Source organism: Capra hircus, chromosome 3 (genome assembly GCF_001704415.2).
Source record: "Capra hircus breed San Clemente chromosome 3, ASM170441v1, whole genome shotgun sequence".
Taxonomy (NCBI): domain Eukaryota; kingdom Metazoa; phylum Chordata; class Mammalia; order Artiodactyla; family Bovidae; genus Capra; species Capra hircus.
Genome location: NC_030810.1, coordinates 22,773,224 through 22,791,763, shown reverse-complemented (window position 1 = coordinate 22,791,763; position 18,540 = coordinate 22,773,224). Strand labels below are relative to the sequence as shown.

Below are 18,540 nucleotides of genomic sequence, written 5' to 3'. Positions count from 1 at the left end.
TTGTTGACAAGCTATTTTAGTTCCACCATAATTTGATCTCATCTTAATTGTTCAAGGACATGAGTCCAAAAAACTCTCCGTATTTTATCATGCATATTTAAGCATTCATGCTTTTGTGTTTGCCATTTTTTATTCCCTCCACTGATTTATTCACTTAGGATATTTTTTTCTGCTCCATTTGTTACACACGCCATAGGAAATGCTCATTTAGTCAGTTAGGTCATAAAGTGAAAGAGAGAAAAAGCAGAGTGTGAATTCATGGGAAAGAGGGATTAAGAAGGCCCCTCCTGATAAGAACCAAGTGGGGAGACATGGTAAAATTCAGACATTTTGCTGAAGACTGAGGGGGTTATACTCTGAAAGGAGAGTCCCAAGTTGTACCTGTTGATGATCTTGATTTAATTTTGAGTATCCTGACATTTCCTGCGTCATATCTCAGTCTATGACTTTCTACTTGTCTCTTTTTCCAGGCATGATGAAGCTTAAATCCTCTTCCTTTTCTGGGTCCTGTGTGAGCTTTCTTCTTCTACAAGTGATGACATCAACTTCAGGTAAGAGCATCTACTCTCTTCTTACTGAGTCACAGCTGTAGAAAGAACCTAGAGCAGGTATACAGTGTCCATTCTAATGTAAGGAGCTTGGAAGTCATTACTATGGCCTACAATCAAGTAAAAAACTGAAAAAACTGGAAGTCAACAGCTCTTCCTAGATCCAACAGAGAATTGAGGTAATAGGACAAATTGCTCCTTCCCAAATCAGAGAAATACATAAGCGGATACTGAAGTGAAAGTCACTTGTCGTGTCCAACTCTTTGCAACCTCATGGACTATACAGTCTATGGAATTCTCCAGGCCAGAATACTGGAGTGGGTAGCAGTTCCCTTCTCTAGGGGATCTTCCCAATCCAGGGATCAAACCCAGGTCTCCCACATTGCAGGTGGATTCTTTACCAGTTGAGCCACAAAGGAAGCCCAGGAATACTGGAGTGGGTAGCCTATCCCTTCTCCAGGGGATCTTCCTGGCCCAGGAATCAAAACAGGATCTCCTGCAATGCAGGTAGATGTTTTTACTAACTGAGCTATCAGGGAAGCCTGGTGGCTCAGACGGTAAAAGCGTCTGCCTGCAATGCTGGAGACCCAGGTTCAATCCCTGGGTCAGGAAGATCCCCTGGAGAAGGAAATGGCAACTCACTCTGGTACTCTTGCCTGGAAAATTCCACGGACTGGAGCCTAGTGGGCTCCAGTCCATGGGGCCGCAGAGTCGGACACTGAGCAACTTCACTTTCACTTTATCAGGGAAGCCCTAAGTGGAGAGAGAGACTCACAGCTTTCCAGGCCATAAATCTTTGTGGAAACCAGTACAAGGGTAGGGAAATCTAAACTAATAATTGAACTGTAGGCCAGACTTCCCTGGTGACTCAGACAGTAAAGCGTCTGCCTACAATGCGGGAGACCCAGGTTCAATCCCTGGGTCAAGAAGATCTCCTGGAGAAGGAAATGGCAACCCATTCCAGTATTCTTGCCTGGAAAATCCCATGGACGGAGGAGCCTGGTGGGCTATAAGTCCAAAGGGTCGCAAAGAGTCGGACATGACTGAGCGACTTCACTTTCACTTTCAGGCCCAGTGTGGACAAGCTGAAAGTTAAAAACTCCAAGAGGGCCCAATCATGAGAAAGCTCACTTTTGTGAGTTTTACCCCCATGGTTTTTACTAGGCTTTCACAGGGAATACTGGGGGAAATGCCATTGTGTTTTTAGCAGGAGGAGGGGAAGAACAACTACTTTGAAATACGCTCTTCTTAGCAAGGCCTGCCTTCAGGAGACAGTATTTTACCAGAACCTAACCTATTGATATTTTCTCAGAGTCAGACTTACCTGGGGGCAGGAAAACATCCAATCCCATCCGCTGTATCCTTTGTGTCCCATTAAGGAGGGATATGGTTTCCCTGGTGGCTCATGAGTAAAAAATCTGCCTGCAATGCAGGAGACACAGGAGAAATTAGTTTGATCTACCCCCCCCTGGTGGGGGCCATGGCAACCCTCTTCAGCATTCTTGCTGGGACAATACTATGGACAGAGGGGCTGCGGTCCAAGGTGTTGCAAGGAGTCAGACAGGACTGAAGGGACAGCACACACACGCAGCAAGGAGGGATGCAACTGAGAAGCACTTATGAAATTCATAGTCAAGGACACAGGCTCACTAAAAGACTGAAATCTAATCACAGAGCTAAAGGCTATCTCCCCTCCTCCTGCACCTTACCGCTAACTCACTAAATGCCTTTAATCAGAGTTTTGTTTTTTTCCTGGTACATCATATGTGTGGCTTCCAACAAAAAAACTACAAATCATACTAAAAGGCAAAACATCAGGTGGAAGGGGTAGAACAAAGTATCAAAATCAGAAATTGATATGGCAGGATTGTTAGAATCGTCAGACTAGAAATCGAAAATAACTGTGGCTAATATGCTAAAGGTTCTAACGGAGAAGTAGATGACATGCAGGAACAGATAAGCAATGCAAGCAAAGAGATGTAAATTCTAAGAAAGAATCAGAAAGAAGTCATAGAGATTAAAAACACTGTAACAGAAATGAAGAATTCCTTTCGTGGGCTCATTAGTAGCCTGGACATGGCAGAGGAAAGGATCTTTGAGCTTGAGGATTATCAGCAGAAACTTTCAAAATAGAAAACCAGAGAAAGAGTTTTAAAAAAAAAAAAAATGGAAGAGAAAAATCTAAAAAATGTGGGACAACTAAAAAAATAAAATGGAATGATAGTATGAAAAGAAAAAGAGAAATAGAAGAAATATTTGAAACAATAATGACTGAGAACTAAACACTTTAAATATACAATTTTTGTTAGTTCAGTTCAGTCACTCAGTCATGTCCAACACTTTGCGACCCCATGGACTGCAGCATGCCAGGCCTCCTTGTCCATCACCAACTCCTGGAGCTTGCTCAAACTCATGTCCATCAAGTTGGTGATGCCATCCAACCATCTCATCCTCTGTTGTCCCCTTCTCCTCCTGCCTCCAATCTTTCCCAGCATCGGGGTCTTTTCTAGTGAGTTGACTCTTTGCATCAGGTGGCCAGCGTATTGGAACTTCAGCTTTGGCATCAGTCCTTGCAATGAATATTTAGGACTGATTTTTGTCAATTATTCTTCAATAAAGCTGGAGAGAAAGCCTATTTTACACGATATTACTATAGCAAGGCATGTTCTGTTTTGGTTACTATTTACATTGAATAACTTTTTCTATCCCTTTACTTTCAACTTATTCAAGTCTTTGGATTTAAAGTGAGTCTTTTGCAGACAATACCTAGTTGTATCATGTGTTTTCATCCCTTCTCCCAACTCTGTCTGATGATTGGAGAGTTTAGTCCATTTACATTTAAAGTAATGAATTTTTATTCTTGTATATTTCATAGCATTTTGCCTCTCATTTCCTTCATTACATACTTCTTCTGTGTCTAGCTGATTTTTTTGTAGTGAGATGTTTAGAAAGGGATATAGTCATAGCTGGACATTTAGAATGGCCAAGTTGGATGATAAGAACTCAGTGTATCCTACAATATATAGCAACAAAGAAGTTGTTGGCCTCACATGTATCCTGGTTTTCTAACTTCTTCCACAGAAAACTGGACAGTAACCATTCCCGCGAGACACTTGGTGGCTACAGTAGGAGGACACGCTGAGCTCAGCTGCGAGTTGTCCCCACCACGAAGTGCAGAGCGCATGGAGGTGCGCTGGTTCAGAGGGGACAATTCCAAACTTGTTCACCTGTACAGGGATGGCCATGAAGTGAATGGAGATGCTGCCCCAGCGTATGTAAACCGCACAGAGTTTGTGAAAGAGGCCATTAGACAGGGCAAGGTGACTCTCAGACTTCGTAATATCAGTGTTTCTGATGATGGATCATATCAGTGTTCATTTAAAGGTAATGGCATCAGTGATGTGGCCAGCATGAATCTGAGCATGGCAGGTAAGTTTCATGGCGGAATGTTGCATACCAATGCCCTTGTGACTCTTTAAGCTGAAATATATGAAAATAAATCAATGTTTCTTTTTATTTTTTCACGCTTTCAAACATGTTTCAAATACTATAATAAGAAAAATATATTTATCTAATGCAAGAATATACTATATAGTGGACAGACAATGCAGAGTGATCAGAATTTGCCTAATTTGTAATTTGGATGTGAATCTGAGTACTACCTCTTCTTCTGTTGAAGATCACAATGTTTATGGGACTCTTTTCAGATTTCCAATCCAACCTCAAAGCAACAACTGTCTTGATCTTTCTGTCCCATTTTCCCCAGCATTAGGCTTGGAAAAACAAATCCATGTTCAAGCTCCTGGCACTGAGGGACTCATGGTGGACTGTAACTCAGGAGGGTGGTTCCCAAAGCCCCAGATGGAGTGCAGAGACAGCAGAGGAGAGATAGTTCCACATTCATCAAAATCCTATTCACAGGATGGAGCCAGATTGTTTCACATGAAGATGACTCTTGTCCTTAGAAACCAGTCATGGGGCAACATGACTTGCTACATTTGCAATCCTCTAACAGGTGAAGAGAAATGAATAAATATCATCCTGGCTGGTGAGTGTTTGTTAGAGTTTTGTTGTCAATATATCAACGTAAAGAAAAATTAATAGGATAATTTGAGTCATGAAAAAATGTTTTCATCCCCTGAGATGGGGAAGTTTGTGAAATGAGCCTATCTTAGAGATAAGACTTGCAAGGGAAATATCAACTGGCAGTTAGATAGTGAGTTTAAAGTTCTATGGAGGAGACCAGGCTTGAGACATATGTGAATGTCTTTAAGAAGAATATTTAAACCAATGGAATTGGACAGGTACAAAGTGAATAAGGATGGAAAAAATTACAGACCAGTTTCCTAGAACTGAATTGTGGAGCATTCACCTTTTAGATGTCCTTTAGGTGACTAAGAGAAATCTGCAAACGATCTGAGTAGGAATAGGGAGAGAGGCAGGAGGAAGACACATAAGCACAGCAGGCAAAAATGAATATTTAGAAGCGTTTGTTTTGATCTCTTTTATCAATGGTAAAGAAGAATTTTCTTCAGAACCTGTTTTAAATCTTTCAAGTGTTTCTTATTGTTTCACTAAAGATAGTTGTTTCTTATTCAAACTAGTAAGCATTATGTAGACATATTTGGGCTTCCCAGGTGGCATCGTGGTAAAGAATCCACCTGCCAAAGCAGGAAACGCAGGAGATGTGTGACTCCTGGGTCAGGAAGATTCCTTGGAGTAGGAAATGGCAACTCACTCAAGTATTCTTGCCTGGGAAATCCCAAGGACAGAGGAGCCTGATGGGCTACAGTTCCTGGGGTAGCAAAGAGTCAGACACGACTGAGCATGCATGCATATATATTCAATTATTAGCTTCAGATAAGATTCAAATTGGAATAGACTATAACATAGACATAATATTTGAGAAAAAACTGTATCATAAGCAATTAAATTAATATTTAAAGTTGAATCATGTAATAATAATTTTGAAAAAAATGGCTTTCATAGGCTGTGTGAACAATATTGTTACAACTTTTCACATCCCATATAATAAATACAGCTCTCAAACTTTTATCCAATCACACATATTCATACAGATTAAAATTTAACATAAAATAAATATAAAATCTACAAAAACACTGCAAGGTAAGCTTTATTTTCCCTGAAAAACTAGCCCCCCAAATGCTGTTGCTAATATTAAAAAATATCAAATATGTGGTAAATATGCAACCAAAAGTCATATATTTATGGGTGTTAATTGGGAACTAGAACAAGGACTAATAATAATAAGCTCAATCCCAAGGAAAATCTGGAAAAAGTAACATGTGCTTAACATTAGCCGCAAAATTTCATCACAAGGTAGATGCAGAACTATGAAATATAGCACATATTCTGCCTAAAAGACCTCAAAAAGAGATAAATATTTGTGGAGGAATAGTCAGTTTTTAATAGGAATATTCACCTCCTTGAAGACAAAAATAAACCAAAATTATTACAATATTTATTTAAAGACATTCCAGATAGAAATGCCTTGGAAGTCTTTAAAAATATGTTGGATAAGGTAAGTTTGAAGTTAGTATGGAAAAATGAATATCTGTAAATGGCAATACTAATTTTAAAAATGAAGAATTTCCTTTATCAGATTAAAAACAGACTATAATAAAGTAATTGTGAATAAATGTTAAACAGTTTGTGGTGATTTCCAACCATAGAATATTATGTACCACCACAGGTTGTATCAGTGCTAAAAACTAAGAAGGGCAGAAAGAGATTCAAATCATAAAAAAAGAGTATAACAAATTATGAAGTATAAAGTTTAATGCATTGAAAAAAATGAAAAATTTCCTGTAAGATGTTGGAATAACTGTCTATATTTCTAGAAGAAAAAGACTCATACATATAATTATATACAGAAATAAATTACATATAGGTTAGAAGTCAAAGGTTAAAAGTGAAACCATAAACATTCTTAAGGGATATACCATGTAACCCTAGGATTAAAAGAGACCTTATCAAGAAGTGCAGATCATAAAAGTAAAGAAATACCTGTTTGTCTCCATTATCTTTACACCCTAAGAACTCACTAGAGACAGTTTTGAGGCTGTCTTATAGCCACTGAGCTTCTCAACCACAAGCAGAGTATACAGGATTCTGCTTGATTTATTTCTGTTTCCTTTGTAATTAGGAAGCATTTGCACTGGAATTGTTAATAAGAAACGGGAGCGAGAGCAAGGGAGGGGGAGAAAGAGAGAGAGAGACTTCCTTCTATCAACTATAGCCTCAAGTTAAATTCTATCCCCCAAACAAACTCAAATCCAGGCCAGCTCCACTGAACTTTAGCCCCCACCCACATACAAAAAAGTAAAGAAAAAACAAGACATGAAAGAGAATCTTGCTTTATTAGCAGTAAAATTCCTAATCCAGTGGTGCTCCATGTTGTGGGTTTATTGATCTTCGAATCTCTGCCCTTTCTTTCAGACAACCTGTTTTACCCAAATCACATTTGGATGACATTCTCTGTATTGCTCTGTTTGTGATACTGTTTTTGGCTATTGCGCTCCTTTGTTGTCAATGTTTCACAAAAGGAGATAACTGCTGCAACCAGTGCGGAGTCATTAAGAGAATCTCTCCTAAAGTGATATGTAAGTCACATGGGGTGTTTAGGCAGAGCTGTACAACATTTGTCAATGAATGCCAATCATAGGAAGATTTAGAGCTTGTTTCTGCTCACTTTAGAAATGTTGAGCTTCACATCTCTTAATTAGGAACTTCCCAGGACAATGCTCTTTTAGGAACAAGGTCAGTATAGATGTTTCCTGAGTTGTTCAGACCCACAGTTAGTTCTATGCCCTCAAGGGAAGTGCTTTCTCTCTTAAGTAAATATTCAGTCAACATGAAGTGAATCCAGCGTCTGCCTCATGCAAAATCACTTTGTGATGAATGAATCCTACGAGTCTTGCTCTAGAATACACTTAATTTGATGATAGTCTTTTTGCGTATATAGATTCTCATTAGATTTCAAGATACCACCTCCCTTTTAGAACTTAAATAATGTCAACATGAAAAAGAGATGGGTCTCTAAACCAACAAGTCCTTTACAACCAGACTCTTCCATCTGGTTTTGTGGTTAAACTGAATGAATGTATCATCCTTCTGAGTGAGCATATCACTGAATGATAGTGATCTATAAGGTAAAAAGACATAGAACAATTTTTAAAACAATTCTTTTCCCAACTTATGTCCAGGCAAAATAGATTCTATATAGTTGTGTAAGCTGCTAGATGGGGGATGTGAATCTAGCTATTAACTCTAGATAATGTTAAAGGAGATGAGTCAAAGAAGAAGATACAATCTACTGGACCCATTTCCCTACCTAATCCACAAAACCCTGTACCGCATTTATTGGGTGCCTACCTTATGCTAGGCATTGTATCAATAATACTCATTTTACCAAAGTCACCTAAATTAATCCTAAAGGCTTGCTTTTATTGTCACCATTTTATAGATGAAAATGTCACAAATCACGGCTCGTAAGTGATAGAGCCAAGACTGGAAGGCAGATGTCTCTGTTTCCAATCCTCATGCTCTAGTCATTATGCTTATTTGCAGTAACTGGTTACAGGTTTCTGCTTGCACACCTTAATGACTGAGGAGGTTACAAACTCAGGAAACATGCCTATTCCATAGTTACCATGGGAATTTTCTTCACTTTGGAAATACAATCTATTGATCCATGATTTCTACCAATTACATCGCAATGAGTGGCTCTTCTCTGTCTTCCCCGGGAAAGTCTTTTAAAGGCTTGAGGTCATAATTTTACTTCACCTGAGCTTCTTTGAGGAGTATTTCATTATTTCTGGTTATTTCCTTCTGGAAGTTGATAGAGATCAAAGAACAAATGCATACATATTTTAGTAATATATGGTAAAACATTTTAATTATCTCTGTTAAACCTGTAGAAATAAGCCCCTTGACAGGGAAATTAGAGCTGAGGGGTTTAAAGTGTGTTTTTTCTTTCAGTCACCTCAGTGTCTCATTGCTCCATCTGTCTAATCTCATCATCCTCAGAACTCCAGAAATCTAATGAAGATCCCAGGGCATCTGTCTGGTTCCCTGAGACTAACTCAGTGCTAGATTAGGTGGTGAGAATTAGGGGAAAAAACTCCTCTTAGTTCTGCTGTGTCCATAAGTCCAGTTTTACTAGGGTCAGCCACCACCCGCAAAGTAAACTCACATCCTAGCCCTACCTAGGTTGAGTGGGCATGAAGCAATGACTATGCTTTTTCTGATAATGGTTCTGGGGTCAATGGTAATCCGTATTCCTGCGTTCCTCTTTCATTAATACGAACTCTCTCTCTTCTAGTGTTCCTATATGACTTCACCGGTTGGTTGAGCTCAAGCGTCATTCAATTACCATGTCTTTTAGTCTTTCCTGGAATGCTCATTATATATCTGCAGTTCCAGAGACAAGGTAATGGGGTTAATCGTGGTGACTACTACTAAGAGCTTAACAGATCTCCTTTCCCTGGATATCTGTTTAGAGCTAAACAACAAGAGCTTTCCTCATAACCAGGAAGATCAACAGTTTAGGTGACATCTCAGAAGACCAAATTCTGACCCTGATTACTGTGGGTGTCAAAGACTGAAGCTGCTTTGACTGCCACCAGTGTTTCCAACTGCCCTTAAGGACATAACTCCTTCTGCTATAAGGAATAAGAAACCCTCTGGCTTCAGAAAACATGACTGGGTCCAGTCACTGATTTACTATGCCATTGTTGGTATACATTCATGACTCTGGGTCAATGCTTCTTATCTCTTTGAGGCTTAGAGTCTACTTTGAAAATATAATGTTAGCATGAATCCAATCGCAGTGCTCGCATATACCTCTTAAATCTACATGCAGGTTTAGGAAGCTTATGATTCTTTCCTAGGGCTTCTCTGGTGGCTCAGCTGGTGAAGAATCCACCTGCAATGCAGGAGACCCCAGTTCGATTTCCGGGTTGGGAAGATCCCCTGGATAAGGGAAAGGCTACCCACTCCAGCATTCTGGCCTGGAGATCCATGGACTGTATAGTCCATGGGGTCGCAAAGAGTCAGACACAACTGAGCGACTTTCACTTTCTTTCCTTGGACTATTATGAAATATGGTCATCATTTAGAGGTGAAATTGATAAATTAATAAAATGGTATTCAAAAAAATGATTTTAGCACTTAGCAGTTCATAATTTAGAGATGTCTAAGGAATATGTTTGTACGAGATAATAGCCATCTAATCAAGGCAAAGAAACTTTTTATTTTACTTGAGGCATTCCTGTCAAACCACAGAAGAGAATTTTAGAGAATGAGGGTGGTCACTAGTAGAACTTTCTCGGTTCCCTCTCCTCCCTTCCTCACACTAGGCAGCCTTGAACCACAACATGCACAGTCCTATATTTCTAATCTGTCCACTGAAAATTGCTAACCTTGCTTCAGAAGTTACCAAATCAATGGATGGAAAGACCCTACTTTCTATTACCAAGAGGAAAATTAATGTTTGTACAAACAAACCAAGCACTTGAATATGCTGTTTGAGAAAAATAGTCGACCTAAGCCAAAATTCCTCTAGACTTCTTAATTTGAGCTAAGTCAGAACACTTACTCCTGAGATTCTGTAGAAATAGACATGAGGAGCCAACAGACCAAGGTATAGACCAACTGAGTCTTTACAAGAGCTGCCCGAGGAAGTATAAATTATTTCTGATTGTAAAGGTACCCCCCCCACAACCTCAGGTTAAATGATCACCTAGCTGTGGTCAGCAATTTCTTTTAAATAAAGACTCAGCAATTAAACTAGATCACATGTTGTTGTTTAGTCACTCAGTCGTGTCCTACTCTTTTGTGACTCTATGGACTCTATCTAGCCCAGCAGGCTCCTTTCTCAGTGGGATTTTCCAGGCAAAACTACTGGAGTGGGTTGCCATCTCTTCCCCATCCAGGGATCAAACCCATGTCTGTTGCTTTGGCAGGCGGATTCTTTACTACGGAGCAACACAGAATCATGTGTTAGGTGAATTTTTTAACTTTATGAAAGTGAAGTCGCTCAGTCATGTCCAACTCTTTGCAACCCATGGACTGTAGCCCACCAAGGTCCCCCGTCCATGGGATTCTCCAGGCAAGAATACTGAAGTGGGTTGCCATTTCCTTCTCCAACTTTTAATTTTTCCTTCCCTTTAACTTTATAAGAAACCACTAAACTGTGTGTACTATTTTGCACATCACCTGCAATGGATAAGAGAACATTTATTCCTCATGTTTTCCACTTTGGGTTTCCCTCAATCTTTCTAATTTTAGCTAGTGTGTTCAGTGGTATCTCATCTCGGTTTTAATTTGCTCTTCCTGAGCATTTCATATAAGTGGAATCAAATGATATTTACTAATTTTTGACTGACTCCTTTCACTTAGTGTATGTTTTAAAGGTCTATTCATATTTTAATATGTATCAGTTCTTCATTCCTTTCTACTAGTGAATAAAATTCCATCATATAAATATAGAATATTTTGTTCATTCACTCATCAGTTAATAATTGGTTTGTTTCCAATTTTGGTTATTATTAATAATTCCATTATGAGTATTTGAGTATAATATTTTGAGTGGATATATGTCTTCATTTCTCTTAGATATACACCTAGGAATGCAATTGCTGGATCACATTAATTCTATGTTTCACATTTTTTTATACCTGCTAAAATATTTTCCAAATTGGCTTTACTATTTGAAATTCTCACCAGCACTGTGTGAGGGTTCCACTTCCACATATTCTCACCAACACTTATTATTGTATATCTTTCACTATTAACCATATGGTATGTATATTCTTTTGTTGAGCTCAAGCATTGCTCTATATGATTTTTCACTTTCAATTCTCTAATAAGCAAAGATGTTGAAGAGATTTCTTGTACTTATTAGCTATTTGCATATTTTCTTTGGATAAATGTCTAAATCATTTGCCAATTTTTAAATTGTGTTACTTGTCTTTCAACTGTTGAGTTGTATTTCTTTATATATTCTGGATACACAGTCTTTATCATATATATGACTTGCCTCTGCTTTCCACATTTTGTAGGTTATCCTTTTGCTTCCCAAAAGTGTTCTTTTCCATTTTTTCATTTTTTTTTGTGTGTGTGTGTGTGGTCATACTACACAGCTTGTGGTGTCTTAGTTCCCTGAAAAGGGATTGAACCTGGGCCCACAGGAGAGAAAGAGCCAAGTCCTAACCACTAGACCACCAGGGAATTCCCCTGATGATGTTATTTGAGGTACAAAAGTTTTTCCTATGGCCACTGTACCAATTTACCACAGATTTAGTATCTTAAAACAACATATATTTATTATCTTAAATTCTGAAGGTCAGAAGTCTGCAATGGATTTCACTGGGCTAAATCCAATATGTCGCAAAACCTGCAATTCCTTCAGAAGGTCTAAGGAGAATCCATTTTCTTGCCTTTTACAGTTTCTAGAGTTGCACTCCTTGCATTTCTCGGTTAATGGAATATTTCCTACATTTTTAAAAGACGGTAGAAACACATTTAAACCTCTCTCAGCTGTATCTTCTCATTGTCTTCTCTGTGTATACAGTCAACTTCTGCCTACTTCTAAGAGTGCTCGTCATTGAATTGGGCCCACCCAGATAATCCAGGATCCTTGAGATTCGTAACTTAATGACATCTCTAAATACTCTTTTATTACATAAGGTACCATGCGTGAGTTCCATGGGTTATTGTTGTTCAGTCGCTAAGTCGTGTCCAACTCTTTGTGACCCCATGGACTGCAGCATGCCAGACTTCCTTGCCCTTCACTAACTTCCAGAGTTTTCTCAAACACATGTCCATTGGGTTGGTGATGCTATCCAACCATCTCATCCTCTGTTGTTCCCTTCTCCACTTGCCCTCAGTATTTCTCACCATCAGGGTCTTTTCCAATGAGTTGGCTCTTCCCATCAGGTGGCCAAAGGACTGGAGCTTCACCTTCAGCATCAGTCCTTCAGTGGATATTCAGGACTGATTTCCTTTAGGATCGACTGGTTTGATATCCTTGTCCATGGGACTCTCAAGAGTCTTCTCCAAAACCACAGTTCAACAGCATCAATTCTTTGGCGCTCAGCCTTCTTTATGGTCCAACTCTCACATCCATACATGACTACTGGAAAAACCATAAGATTTGACTTATGACTTATGGACCTTTGTCTGCAAAGTGATGTCTCTGCTTTTTAATATGTTGTCTAGGTTGGTCATAGCTTTTCTTCCAAGGAGCAAACATCTTTTAATTTTGTGGCTGCAGATACCATCTGAGTGATTTTGGAATGCAAGAAAAAAATCTGTCATTGTTTCCACTGTTTCCCCAACTATTTGGCATGAAGTGATGGGACCAGATGCCATGATCTGAATATCTTTGGGATCCATTTTTCAGTGTAGAGAATCCCATGGACAGAGGAGCCTGGCAAGCTATAGTCCATGGGGTCGCCAGAGTCGGACATGATTTAGCTACTAAACCACCTCCATACATGTGCTACCCTTCATGAAGGAAGAATGTCTCCAAAAAACAAAGCTGTAAGCCTAGAGGCTAGAGTCATGAGTCATATGTGTTTATCCTCAAGACTTGAAACCTAATGGAGTTTTCCCAGTTGACCTTTGAAATTACTTGGGAACAGTGACTACTTTTTCCTTCTCATTTTCTTCACAATTCAATGAGAATGGCTAAAATATTCTCCTATACCTGTTGCACCATTATATTTTAGGAGTAAACAATTGGTTTTCTAGTTCCATGGTCCCAAGGATGGAAGGCTTCCCTTGTGGCTCAGCTGGTAAAGAATCTGCCTGCAATGCGGGAGACCTGGGTTCAATCCCTGGGTTGGGAAGATCCCCTGGAGGAAGGAAAGGCTACCCACTCCAGTATTCTGGCCTGGAGAATTCCATGGGCTATACAGTCTGTGGGGTCTCAAAGAGTCAGACACGACGGACTGACTTGCACTTTCACTTTTCAAAGATGAAGAGGAATTTTGCCATAGTATGGGTTATACTTATAGAGCCTCACTCCCCAATTCATTTAGATTTTTGGCCAATTTTTGTTCCTTAAAGTTGTGGGACTGAGGTCCCATTTCCTTATCAACTGTCAACCTGAGGGCTGCAGCCTGCCTGGATTTCTTCACATGCTTTCCATGTGGCTCTTCCAGCAATGGTGGGTCAAGTCCATTTCATCCATTCTGAAGGACATTAGCCCTGGGATTTCTTTGGAAGGAATGACGCTAAAGCTGAAGCTCCAGTACTTTGGCCACCTCATGCGAAGAGGTGGCTCATTGGAAAAGACTCTGATGCTGGGAGGGATTGGGGGCAGGAGGAGAAGGGGACGACAGAGGATGAAATGGCTGGATGGCATCACGGACTCGATGGACGTGAGTCTGAGTGAACTCCGGGAGTTGGTGATGGACAGGGAGGCCTGGCATGCTGCGATTCACGGGGTTGCAAAGAGTCGGACACGACAGAGCGACTGAACTGAACTGAACCTTGCATTCTGCCGCATCTCTCTGACTTCAGTCTTAAAAAGTCTCTGATTTAAGGACTCATATAACTATATTGGATCTGCATGAATAAACCTGAATAATCTCCCTATGTTAAGGTTCATAACCTTAATTACCTCTGCAACGTCTCTATTTCCATGGAATGTAACATATTCACAAGTCCAGGTATTGGGAAACAGATACTTTTAGGGGCCCATTCTGTCTACAGTAGTCTAGCTCCCAAAGATTCACATTCCTCCCAAACACAAAAGCCATTCTGTTCATCCAAAGGTTTCATCTTATAAACTCAACTCAAAGTTGATAAGAAAGATTATAACAAAAGAGCGTTAATGAATCTATTTTATATATTTATTGTAAGGATTAACTGAATAATCCATTTTAAGTGGTAGGACAATGACTTCTAAAGAATAAATTCTCAGTATAAGTAATATTAAATGTTATTTCATGAATATTCTCTCCCCCTAATTCACAATTCAACTAATTTTTTTTCAGTCTCTATTTCAGATCCTTTGGTTCCCTTGTACAATGACTGGATGTGGGATATGGCAGTAGTTATAGCTTTTCCAATGACATTTTTCAGTCTATTAATCATTGTTTTAGGCATGACGCTGAGAGGTAAGTGGGTGGGGAGAGTCTTGACTCTGAGGCTATCATTTTTCCAGCACTTATTTATTTTCCATTCCCTGAAAAGGCCCACTTCCCACCTGGTTATCAGCCCAAGGTTCATCCTGTTTCCAGAGAAAAGACAAAGGCCCAAATCTATGTTTTGTCAAGTTATACATTAACATACTATGGTTACCTAATAACTAAGGTTAAGTTATAGCCCTTCAAGTGTGCAAGCAAAGAGTGACTCAAGCTTCTTTTGTCCTTTCTTTTGGCAAGTAACACACGGAATCATAGCTGTGCTCCTCAGACTTATTACCCTTCTCCTATAATATGTGGGCAATTTTTTGGTTGACATCTCTATCTCCAGCAGCCCCCCAAAAACAAAATACATGCCTCTCCAAGCACATCTTGTGACACTGCTTTCCACATAGATCAATTTAACCTGCTCTTATATATTATTACGCTCACTGAAAGTTACTAAGACTTGATACTACTTGAACGTTAACTCTATTCACCCTGTTTTCTTGAACAAATCTCACCATTTCTCCATCTTTGTTCACCCAAAGAATCCCAAGTAACACGTATTAAGCTAGAGATGTATCTGATTTTGTTGCACAAAATTTTGTTTCTGTTATAAATGAAGGCCAAGAAACCTCAGATAATGATCTTCCTTTCAAAATTTCCCGTAATCAGATTGCAATTCAAAAGCCATGAGTAATCATCATTGCTTTCTTAGTATAATTTCTTTCATAATATTAAATGAACATTGACCCTCAATCTGTATCACTAGATGTCAGAAGAAACAATAATGTATATAGAATTCTGAGGGCAAAATGAGCTTTGAGCCTACAATTTTGTCCATTTCAAATAATTTCTCATAAGTAAAAATGAAAGCTAGTCTATCTAAGAAAAAATTCCCCAAATGGAAATGATGAAGTCTAAAATATTAGATGAATAATAAATAAGAAATATGAAAAACAATCTTATCAATAAAATATTAATTTAACAATAAATAGTTATATTATGGTGGCAAAATAATGACTACTTAAATAAAGTAATTTGAAAATATATTAATAACCTAGTTGCTGAACATCAGTGGTTACTAATATCACAGAAAGAGAAACCACCAGAGATTATATTATTCTGCATGTTAAGAACAAAATACTACCTATGATGCATGTTCTTGGCAAAAAAAAAAAAAAAAAAAAGGAAGCAAAAGAAACCTGAATCAGATTAAACCTCCCTTTTAACCTCCAATTTACAGGACATAAAGAACAAGATAAATACACTATACAAAGTGACAGAGATGCAATCCACCAACTGTAGAAATGAGAAACATGACAGAACAAATGAGAAAAATTCTTCAATAATTATGTTGCAAGCATATACAGCTTCAGTGTAATCCCTGCCAATGTCTCCATGAAAGTTTCTATAGAAATAAAAAATCTGTCAATGCTTCTACCTTTCCCCCTTGTATTTGCCATGAAGTGATGGAGCCAGATGCCATGAGCTTAGGTTTTTTTTTCTTTTTTAAAATATTTAGCTCTAAGTCAGCATTTTCACTCTCCTCCTTCACCCTCATCAGGAGGTTCTTTAGTTCCTGTTCACTTTCTGCCATTAGAGTGATATCATCCACATATCTGAGATTGTTGATATTTCTCCTGGCAATCTTGATTCCAGCTTGTAATTCATCCAACCCAACATTTCTCATGATGTGCTCCGAATATAAATTAAATAAACATGGTGACTATAAACAGCCTTGTCAAACTCCTTTCTCAATCCTGAACCAGTCAGTTGTTCCATACACAGTTCTGTTACTTCTCGATTGGCATACATATACTAGAAGATACTGAGCATCATAAATTATGAGGGAATTGTAATTGAAAACAACAATAAGATAACACTATGCACTATTAAGAGGGGATAATATCCAAAAGCGGCTCTTCAAAACTGGCTCAGTGGTAAACAATCAGCCTGCCAACACAGGAGATTCAGGAGGCATGGGTTCGATCCCTGGGTTGGGAAGATCCCCTGGAGAAGAAAATAGTAACCCATTCCAGTATTCTTGGCTGCAAAATTCCATGGACAGAGGAGTCCAGTGGGCTATAATCCATGGGATCATAAAGAGTTGGACATGACTGAGTGACTGAGCGACTGAGCATGTGATATCTGAAACACCAACAACACCAAATGTGCTGAGCATGGGGAACAAAAGGAATCCTCATTTACTGCTGGAGAGAAATGCAAAAAGGTACAGCCACTTTGGACAGTTGAGTGGTTTCGTACATAATAGAATACTCTCACTATATAATATAGTCAAATCTATGGTTTTTCCAGTAGTTATGTACAGATATGAGAATTGGACCATAAAAAAGGCTGAGCACTGAAGAACTGATGCTTTTGAACTGTGGTATTGGAGAGGACTCTTGAGAATCCCTTGGACTGCAAGGAGATCAAGCCAATAAATCCTAAGGGAAATCAATCCTGAATATTCATTGGAGGGACTGATGCTGAAGCTGAAGCTCCAATACTTTGGTCACCTGATGGGAAGAGCCACCTCACTGGAAAAAGACCTTGATGCTGGGAAAGTTGAAGGCAGGAGGCGAAGGGGATGACAGAGAACGAGATGGTTAGATGATATCACTGACTCAATGGACATGAGCTCCACCCTCTAACTCCTAACAAATGATCAGTTCTCCATCATGATAACTTTGTCTTTTTGAGAAAGTCACAGAGTGAAATCATGAAGTATGTAATCTTTTAAGACTAACTTCCTCCACTCAATATAAAGTTTTTGAGATTCATCAATACTGTGTATAACATTGGTACGATTCTTTAACCCCATAAACAGTATGAAGAGGCAAAAAGATATGACACTGAAAGATGAACTTCCCAAGTCAGTAGGTGCCCAATATGCTCCTGGAGAAGAGTGGAGAAATAGCTCCAGAAAGAATGAAGAGATGGAGCCAAAGTGAAAACAACGCCCAGCTGGGGGTGTGACTAGTGATGGAAGTAAAGCCTGATGCTGTAAAGAACAGTATTGCATAGGAACATGGAATGTTAGGTCCACGAATCAAGGTAAATTGGAAGTGGTCAAACAGGAGATGGCAAGAGTGAACATCTACATTTTAGGAATCAGTGAATTAAAATGGGCCAGAATTAGTGAATTTAATTCAGATGACCATTGTATCTACTACTGTGGGCAAGAATCCCTTTAGAAGAAATAAAGTCATAGTTAATAAAAGAGTCTGAAATGCAGTACTTGGGTGCAATTTAAAAAATGACAGAATGATTTCTCTGCATTTCCAAAGCAGATCATTCAATATCACAGTAATCCAAGTCTATGCCCCAATCACTAAAGCTGAAGAAGTTGAAGCTGAACGGTTCTATGAAGACCTACAAGACCTTCCAGAACTAACATAAAAAAAAAAAAAAAAAGATGTCCTTTCATCATAGCGGACTGGAATGCAAAAGTAGGAAATCAAGAGATGCTTGGAGTAACAGGTAAGTTTTAGATGGGGAAACAGTGGAAACAATGTCAGACATTATTTTGGGGGGCTCCAAAATCACTGCAGATGGTGACTGCAGCCATGAAATTAAAAGACGCTTCCTACTTGAAAGAAAAGTTATGACCAACCTAGATAGTATATTCAAAAGCAGAGACATTACTTTGCTGACTAAGGTCCGTCTAGTCAAGGCTATGGTTTTTCCTGTGGTCACATATGGATGTGAGAGTTAGACTGTGAAGGAGGCTGAGCGCCGAAGAATTGATGCTTTTGAACTGTGGTGCTGGAGAAGACTCTTGAGAGTCCCTTGGACTGCAAGGAGATCCAACCAGTCCATCCTGAAGG

General features: G+C 39.0%; 1 protein-coding gene across 1 annotated transcript; it reads left to right on the top strand.

Moving 5' to 3' along the window:
- Nucleotides 229-4,577, top strand: LOC102190657 (selection and upkeep of intraepithelial T-cells protein 8-like). The gene is made up of 3 exons (XM_013962740.2): nt 229-551; nt 3,630-3,977; nt 4,315-4,577. The coding sequence occupies exons 1-3, from the start codon at nt 443-445 to the stop codon at nt 4,575-4,577; spliced, it is 720 nt and encodes a 239-aa protein (XP_013818194.2). The 5' UTR covers nt 229-442.

What these genes read in the sequence shown, in the direction of transcription:
- LOC102190657 (XM_013962740.2), top strand. Translation starts at nt 443, where the DNA reads ATGACTTTCTACTTGTCTCTTTTTCCAGGCATGATGAAGCTTAAATCC. An exon ending in AGTGATGACATCAACTTCAG is followed by an intron (nt 552 to 3,629) that starts GTAAGAGCATCT and finishes CTTCTTCCACAG; the next exon opens with AAAACTGGACAGTAACCATT. An exon ending in CATGAATCTGAGCATGGCAG is followed by an intron (nt 3,978 to 4,314) that starts GTAAGTTTCATG and finishes CATTTTCCCCAG; the next exon opens with CATTAGGCTTGGAAAAACAA.